The sequence below is a fragment of the Cyprinodon variegatus genome, unplaced genomic scaffold (assembly GCF_000732505.1).
Source record: "Cyprinodon variegatus isolate N-32 unplaced genomic scaffold, C_variegatus-1.0 Scaffold133, whole genome shotgun sequence".
In the NCBI taxonomy this organism is placed as follows: Eukaryota; Metazoa; Chordata; class Actinopteri; order Cyprinodontiformes; family Cyprinodontidae; genus Cyprinodon; species Cyprinodon variegatus.
This window is the reverse complement of record NW_015150586.1, coordinates 535,494-544,287: the sequence shown is the minus strand read 5'-3', so window position 1 is coordinate 544,287 and position 8,794 is coordinate 535,494. Positions and strand designations below refer to the sequence as shown.

The following is an 8,794-nucleotide window of genomic DNA, read 5'->3' as shown; positions in this document are numbered from 1 at the left end:
GTATATGTATATATGTATATATATATATATATATATATATATATATATATATATATATATATATATGTGTATGTGTATATATGTTAGATTATATAATTTTAAAGGTATTTTATTAACCAAAAAGTGACTTAAATACAGAACATTATTTTATTTATTATTATTTATTTTTATATAAATTAAATAGAAGGAAAAAAACAGATGTAAACACCTTGATTCTCTCAGCAAAATGTAGTTTAGCACGTTTTATAGAACAAGTGATTAAAAATTAGGGGCTTCGCTTAAACAATTATTAACTCTTTATAAGAGTCGAGGCTAATTATAGACTTTGGCTGGGAAATGTTGTAATTTTCTACTGGAATAAACTCTAAAAGGCTAACATTAGTAGTTTCTATCATGTTGTGTTGTTGTCTGTTGTAAATGTAGTCAACGGCTGCGTCCCAACGTCCCTTCTAACCCCTACGAACTGACCGTTCCGAAAGATGATCACTACTTTTCGGTCCCCGATATGCAACTCCGCCTCCCCCCTGCGCCATCTTTGTTTTTTTATTGCCACTGTTCTGTCTGATGAGCTTACCCGGTCAGACCAGCATACCCATAGCCGGTACCCGTTTATCCCTTTAGTTCTGTACGAAAAATACTATGTAAACTACCTCAACGGGCGTGTTTCCCTTTAATCATGTACAAAAAAAAAATTATAACTTTCTTTTGTTTTTTTTAAAGCGTATGGCGATCTAACGTTTAATAGTTTTTTTTGTACATGACTAAAGGGATACATGCCCATCGAGCTAAACTAAAGTGAAATCAGAATCAAATCAGTCGAAAATGAACGACTGTTTAAAGTGACAGTGAGGCATCATTTAGTCGTAACTCATCGTTCTAATATATGTGAGAAAATATTTTGATGCTGATGCTAATGGCTAACATCCTCAGTTAGAAAATGGAGTTCATTGTAGCATAGCACTATATCTGGGTTAGCATCTCCTAGCATCTCTGCTCCCTTCCTCTGTTTGGTTCTCTTTATCTTCATCACCTCTTGTGATTTCTACATCATCATCAATATCCACTGAAAAGGTTTAACGTTACTGATGTTTTAGCAGGACACAGCTAGCGCTTCAGGACCTAGCATAATTCATTTAGCCAGAATGCACTGCAGAGTAAACAACATGGCGACTTCCATGTCAGAATATTTACACCACTCTCCGATGGTTGACCATAAGCCTTCCTCTTCCAGCCGGAGCTCCATCTACCACAGCGTTGAAGGTCCCCTCACCTATGTCCTCAACGGGGAGCTGATCACCGAGCCGCGCCCTCTACCTCCGCCCCCCATCCTGCCCCCGCTGCCTCCACAGCCCCTGGCCACCCACACCTCCCAGGCCTCCTTCGTCTCGGCCCTGGCTATGGAGGAGGAAAGCTCTGTGGAGACGGAGAAGACGGCTGAGCCCGGCCCGGTCACCTGCCAGCCCCACGTTATGGCGTGCTACCAGAACTACCTGGGCCATTATCAGGTATTGTCTCCTTTCCAATGTTTGCGATGTTCTTTGGCATGTTGTCTGAAACTGGGTTGTTGTTTTTTTCTCTGCGTCAGGTTTCAAACTGGTCCGTCAAGCAGCCGACCAATAAGAGGACTTCTAAATCCTCCCTGCATCGACCTCTGGATCTGGACACGCCCACAAGTGAAGAGAGCTCCGCCTCCTTTGACCAGCTGTCGGTTCCCACCTTTAAGGTCTGACTTCAGTCCAGACCCGTTTGTTGCTCCAGCAGCAACAGGCGGGTTCTACTGGTTCCTTTGGTTACTTAGGTTCCTTTGGTTTCTCTGGTTCCTTTGGATCCACTGGTTCCAATGGTGACTCTGGTTCCACTGGTTTCTCTGGTTCCTTTGGTTACTTAGGTTCCTTTGGTTTCTCTGGTTCCTTTGGATCCACTGGTTCCAATGGTGACTCTGGTTCCTCTGGTTCCACTGGTTTCTCTGGTTCCATTGGTTCCACTAGTTCCTCTGGTCCCGCTGGTTCCACTAGTTCCTCTGGTCCCACTGGTTCCTCTGGGTCCTCCGGGTCCTTTGGTTCCACTGGTTCGTCTTGTTCCTCTGGTCCCACTGGTTCTACTGTCCCTCGTGTTTCTCGACCAACTGCCATCAGGTTCTGCTGGACATGACTGACGGGAAAATGAGGGGTACTTTTGGGTCCACTGTGCATCAGTCAGGGACAGAACGGAGGTCCAGTTTTCAGAACCTTGGTTCTATAGAACCAAACTGCTTCTTTTTACTGATTCTGGTCATAAAGACTCAAAGTTCTAGATTCCAGCAGCCTGAAGGAAAAAGTTTTGATCCAAAACTGTGGTTCTGCTCAGCACTGCCCTCTGGTTCTGGTTATGCTGAGGTGTTTTCTCTTTTTGCATATTTTGGTTCTGCTTCCTCTCACCTTCGTCCATCACCATGGTGAAAGGGCAGGTTTCGGTTCTGTTAGCATTGCTAGCCAGTTTGTTGTGTCCAACATGGCCGACTCAGAGGTCCCTCTTTTCTACAGGTGATAAAGCCGGGCCTCTCAGCCAGCTCCCTGCTCGACCGAGGACTTCAGCTGATGGGTGAAAACAGCAGGTATGAGCGCCACACGTCTCCTCCTCTGATGTCAGCCGTATGGTCAATGATCCTTTTAACCTGTGAAAAACAAATGGAAATAAAAAAGAAACATACAATTCAGAAGTGAAATTTAAAAAAAAGGTTTATCGAGTAACTTTTTTTCTCTTAATTTTCTATTTCGTTCTTGTATTTCTTTTTTTTTTTCATTTTCAAATTTCTGTTTTTCAGATATAAGAATTTAGAAAAATATTTGAAAAATGGAAGTATAAAATATGAAAAATATTTTTGAATAAACAAAATTTTTCTTAAATAAAATTGGAGAAAACGGAAAATTAACTGTGGGTGGCGTGAGAAAGAAAAGAAAATTTTAAATGGATGAAAAAAAAAAGATCTCTCTTTATAAAGAGTCACCGCGCTTATCAAAAGTTTGATGTTTCAGATTCGACTGGGGACCAGGAACTGAAGTAATCTATTACAATTACCGTATTTTTCTGACTATACGTCGCTCTGGAGTTTTAAGTCACATCAGCCAAAAATGTATTATGAAGATGAAAAGAATATATATATTTATATTTATTAATATTTTATCAAATAAAATCATCTCCAAAGATAGGTATGGAAGTAAAAACGGTCCTCTAGTGAAGAAGAAAAAAATAAGAACATCGGAGAAAAAAAACAGGCAGAAAGTGGATAACTGTTAGTGTAAATAGCACGCAAAAATAAACCAGACCCTACCAGATAGAACCAAACCACGCTAACATGTTATCAGTTTTCAGATAACAAAGAGCGCGTAAGCAGACCGCGTCATCTCCTTACAGTCAGCCTCCATAATCCGGAAATTTCAGACATTAATAAAAATCCTAGCTTCCTACCGTGCCGCACGATTTCCAGTGATGATTCTGTTTAGCAGTGTGATGAACCTAAACGTCTGTCGTTGTTTCCTGCGTCTCTAAGCCCTGATTAGACTATCGTTTGTCGTATCCACTTCCCAATAGCAAAATCTGTCAGGTTAATTCACCAGAGGCTGCCTTCTTCACCTGACTCTCCGCAAACAACGAAATATCACAATTATAACAAAACCACACTTTCTGAATGTTACAGGTGCTACCATGTTGGTTTACTTGTTTACCTCTAGAGAGCAGTAGTACCGTAGATAACCACTAGGGGGGCGAGTAGCCACGCCACATGGTGTGTAATGGTCATAAGGAACCAAGCTTGGCGCAGTTAACTGATCGAGGCTCGGTCCGAACTCGTACTGATCGGTTTCCAGAGGGTAGCGTAAAAATGGGCATTCAAGGACCTTCAACTGAAGGAAAAAGAAAATCCATCTTAAATTTGAGCACCTTTGCTTACGGGGTAAAAAAAAAAAAAAAAAACCTTCAACTTCCTCCTAAACCAGGCTCCTGATTGGTGAACGCTGTATTTCCTGCTCAGTAGAAACCAGTGTGATGTAGCGCTCTGGTTTGGTTTTGTCCTGCGCAGCACTCCATACACCCCCCTGGATAAGAGGGCCATGGAGAACACTGACGAGGACACCGCCACAGACGACTGGTCTCTGGAGCAGCCGCTGGCCCAGACCAGAACCACGGCCATCGTGGAGGTGAAGGGGGCCGTCAATGTGGTTCTGACCCCCCTGGTGGCCGAGTCCCTGGACAGGTGAGAAGCGGCGCCTAATCTTCCTGCTCCGTCGTGCTGAGCGGAGTGACAGACTCCATCCCTGTATTTCAGATACATCGAGTCCATGGTCCACTTCGCCAGCATCCGGCATCCGGCAGCGATTCTGGACGACCTCCATGAGAAGGTTCTGAACGAGGCCTATCAGATCAGCAAGTCCACGGTCACCGAGTCGGTAAGAACGCCGCCTGATTGGAAGACAAACCGACTGCTTTGTTTGGGAAAGTGTGTGAGGATCTGACCGATGTTCACAGAGCCAGCAGGCGCTCAAGCAGGAGCAGAAGCTCTCCAAGACCGAGGCAGCCAATGGGCAGACTGAGCTGTCCATCAAACCCGACAACGTGAAAATAAAGGGCCTCCAAGCCAACGTCTCCATCCCTAAGGTCAGACCTGTGGCTGAAACCGGTTCTGGCCACCAGAGATTTCAGCTCCTGTCCAGAACCTCAATGTGAAGCTGCTCTGTGTTTCTGTACAGGTGAACCTGTGCCTCCTGCAGGCGTCTGTGGAGGAAGTCTCGCCTTCCTGCTCCTCTAAATGCATCCCTCATGTGTCTCTGGTGGCGCTGTGCTTTGACCGGATCGCCACCCAGTTCAGGATGAACAGGTGAACTATGCTCAGGTCGTTGGATCCCAGTGCCGGACGGCCAAAGGAACCCGCCGGTGCTGAAAACTTCTTCTGTCCTTTCAGGGGGATCGTAGAGGAGACGCCGAACACCACCGAACACGGCCGACCCTCCGTCATGCTGGAGAAGTACGCCTCGGCCACCAAAATGCAGCCGCAGTCGTCCGGGTCGCTGCGTTCCAACGCCGGCATCGAGAAGGGCAAAGAGATCGCAGCCAGACTCAACATCCACAGGATCCACAGCCAGCTGCGAGGCCTCGACTCCACAGGTTGGTTCTCAGGGTCCGGGCCCGGCGCCACACTAGAACCCGGCCTGGTTCTGACCACTCTGTCCCCCCGCAGATATCGGGACGTTCGCCATCACAGCCATCCCCTTTGAGAAGTCAAAGGTTCTTTTTGGTCTGGAGGACATGGAGGAGTTCTCCTTGGTGGACGAAACCGACACTCAGGCGGCTCAGGGTGACCCGGCCCGATCCGCTGCGTCCCTGGAGAAATGGGGCTGGATCATGTTTGAGTGCGGCATTGAGAACCTCACCGTCAAAGGTAAGCTGCCTGCAACCCGCCACGTTGGAGCGGAACGGAGCACCGCGCTGATGCTGCCGCTCTTCTTCTGTCACAGGGGGCCGCCAGTCCGGAGCCGTCCTCTATAACGCCTTCGGAGTGATGGGCCACTCGGATCCCACCGGGAAGAACGGGACCACCAAGTCCAACGGCTCCACCGGCTCTCAGACGGGAAGCGGATACAGCACCGACGTCTCCGATGACAACCTGCCGCACGACGTGCTCGGCCCCAACTCAGACGCCAACGAGCACTCGGACTCAGATGAGCAGGTCAGACGCCTTAAAACGGAAAATAATGGTTCAACGTCGTTGAAAAGAACAGATATAAATAAAAACAAGGTCCATATTAGATTAATACTCCAGAGGAGATTATACTTCACTTTTCCACTGTATTTAGTTTGATCTGAATAAATGCGAATATAAACTTGAAATACGTGAATCATGTTTGGATGAATCAAATTCTTCAGTTTCTGGAGCCTCAGTCCATTACAGAAAATACAATAAAATAGAAATGTCTAAAGGGGACCTTATTTTTCCCAAATGGTACGAGAAAAAAAAAAAAACTTAGATTTTCTGATTTTAGGTAACGTTAGTCTCCAAAAATGCGAGCATTACCAGTAGCGCTCTCAGGCAGCCAGCCAGATCATAGCAATGGTAATAGGATAACAATTGATATTAATTTAGCTGTTTTCCCACTTTGGGGAAAAAAAACATAATAAATACACTTCAAAAATACTTAAACTTCAAACCAAGCTTTGAAAAACATTCCAGAGTAAAATGGTTGGAGTATACTACCAACCGCGGGTTTAACTGCTCCCATACATAGTTGATTAATCAATCATTCTCGCTGAGAAGCTGCTTCTTGTGGAAGTCTGTACACTGCCGGTACATTCTGGAACGCCGACTGCGTGCTCCGACATTCTTCTTGCTTTCAACATACTTGGCGATATCTCGAGCTAGCTTCGTCTCTAGCATATGTTTGTTGCTAGCTGCACCTTTACATGGGCAAAGAAATTCAAATCATGACGTGTTTCCACTGAGGTTGGTGGGTGTTTCTAGAGCTCCTATTACGTGTTATTGCACCTTGGCTCAAGATACACGATTAAGTGTTCCTTCCTTGGCTATGCTTTGCACACATAACAATGACACTAGCCAAACCAGTTAAGAAACAAAAATAATTCTCAGCAGCTGCACCTCTTACAAAAATAAGTCTGAAACTCAAAAGTGCACAGAATTATTCAATCACACAGTGTTCTGAAAGTGCATTTTCCTCTATTCTGCACTTTAGATGAATGACTGCTTAGGTGCCACTGGTGGTAGCACTGTATCGATACTTTTAAAAACGAGTATTGCATCCGGATACAACGTTTCAGTATCAATGCTTTTTTGAGTATCGATACTTTTGACAACCCTACTTCGTAGACACTTTTTCTCTTACGACCCTCGGCCATTTTCAAAGAACCGCGGTGAGAAAGGTGAGCTTCAATGACTCTCTCACACCGTAGCTCCCCACAGATATACGCCTGAAAGTGCACAGAAAATGATAGCTAATGGGACACGTAGGACCGCCTTACGTAAACATATCACCAGAATGATTGATGGTTAGGAGAACCACTTATTGAGATGATCCACCCGGAAAAAGAAAATCCTCCACTATACCTTTAATATATATGCAGAGAGGAGGTGACATAAAGTATAGTTTATTTTTTATTTTTTATTATTATTGTTCTTTAGGCATGCCAAGCTACCTCTATTCATCAACAATAAGGTAAAAGCGATTTTGAAGTGTAGGACTCCTTTAATGACAGCAGGCGCTGAACAAAAGGGATGGTTGGTTGAAATAATTGAAAACATTCACACGCTTTATTTTCTGCTCTGCAGGATGAAGGAGTGGAGTCAGACGACCTGAAGAAAGACCTTCCCCTCATGCCTCCGCCGCCAGACTCCAGCAGCATGAAGCTGACCATCAGGGAGATCTGGTTCAGCTTTGCTGCTCCCACCAACGTGCGCTCAGCATCTCAGACCATCTCCAGGTCAGCAACTAAACAATTATTACATTTTTTATCCTCCTGCATCCCTGAGATAAACGGAATCGAATGCTAACCGGCGGGGTGAGTAAGCTGCCTTGTTTTCTGTTGTGTGTTCAGACAGTTGAACCTGCTCAGCACGGCGACGCCAGCCATCGGAGCCTGGCTGGTTCCCATCGACCAGCTGAAATCCTCCCTGCGTAAGCTGGACATGGAGGCCACGCTGCGAGTCTGCGCCGTCATGGGCTGCATCATGACCGAGGCTCTGGAGGTGGGCGGGATCCACTCCCTCTGGGGTTCCCTCTGCTTCACGCTGCCGCTTTTTAAAACTCCTTTTTATTCTCCAACAGAAAAAGAGCATCCACATCCCGATCCGCAGCAAGTATAACCGAGTCACGAAGCGGGCTCGCTACCTGCACGAGAACCCCTCCTGCATGCTGTGCAACATCCTGCACCGCTATCTGCAGCAGGCGGACTACTCCGTTATCGAGGAGGCCACCATGGTGAGTGGAAGCGACCAGAGCTGCGGCGCTGGGGGCAACCAGGGTTTTTAAACTGTTCTTGTTTATGCTCCTCTGACCCAGAACGACGGAGTTCCTGCCCTGGTCACCCTGAAGAAGGGTCTGGTTGCTTTGGCCAGACAGTGGATGAAATTCATCGTTGTAACTCAGGGCTTTAAGGCCATTGGTCTGATGGGTCCCAACCAGCTGATCAAAGCCAAAGAGGCCCAGCAGAACCGGGCCGATGCAGTTCTGGGTCTGGATAATGGAGCCGCGCTGCAGAGCGACACCAGCGCTGACGGAGCGGAGTTTGAATTTGACGCAGGTGGGGACATTGGGCTTCTGTTGAATTAGTTATCCTAACAGCTCTAAAACCTCCTGGCCAGTAAGTGGTGCTCTTCTGCTCATCTGCTCTCGTTCTGTACCGTATGCTAATTCTAATGCTAACCAAAAAAAAACATTTCACCTAGCAGCTGAGAGAAAAAAGCAGCAGCTCTCTGCATTCTTTTACTCCCGTAAAGTGGCGCTGCGTAACTTTAGATCCAATTATTAGCTTCATTTAAGATATTTTAAAAGATGTTTCAGGTCAATCTACTGCTAAATGCTAGCATGTTTTCTTCTATCCTGTTCTATCTACTGTACTAACTGCTAGCATGTCTTCTGTTGTGTTCCATCGACCATGCTAACTGGTAGCATGTCTTATTCTGTTTTGTTCCATCGACCATGCTAACTGCTAGCATGTCTTCTTCTATTCTGTTCCATCTACCATGCTAACTGCTAGCATGTCTTCTTCTATCCTGTTCCATCTACCATGCTAACTGCTAGCATGTCTTATT

The 8,794-nt window shown here is 45.8% G+C and overlaps 1 protein-coding gene across 1 annotated transcript in view; it reads left to right on the top strand.

The window, feature by feature from the left end:
* The window catches only part of kiaa1109 (KIAA1109 ortholog), a 91,287-nt gene that overhangs the window by 35,473 nt on the left and 47,020 nt on the right, over positions 1-8,794 (top strand). Inside the window, exons 29-43 of the mRNA XM_015376323.1 lie at positions 1,232-1,505; positions 1,586-1,723; positions 2,523-2,593; positions 4,058-4,231; positions 4,304-4,424; positions 4,504-4,632; positions 4,725-4,852; positions 4,937-5,139; positions 5,213-5,413; positions 5,490-5,701; positions 7,313-7,464; positions 7,579-7,729; positions 7,809-7,961; positions 8,043-8,283; positions 8,345-8,379. Coding sequence (XP_015231809.1) covers positions 1,232-1,505; positions 1,586-1,723; positions 2,523-2,593; positions 4,058-4,231; positions 4,304-4,424; positions 4,504-4,632; positions 4,725-4,852; positions 4,937-5,139; positions 5,213-5,413; positions 5,490-5,701; positions 7,313-7,464; positions 7,579-7,729; positions 7,809-7,961; positions 8,043-8,283; positions 8,345-8,379 — 2,383 coding nt within the window. The remainder of the gene's footprint in view (positions 1-1,231; positions 1,506-1,585; positions 1,724-2,522; positions 2,594-4,057; positions 4,232-4,303; positions 4,425-4,503; positions 4,633-4,724; positions 4,853-4,936; positions 5,140-5,212; positions 5,414-5,489; positions 5,702-7,312; positions 7,465-7,578; positions 7,730-7,808; positions 7,962-8,042; positions 8,284-8,344; positions 8,380-8,794) is intronic.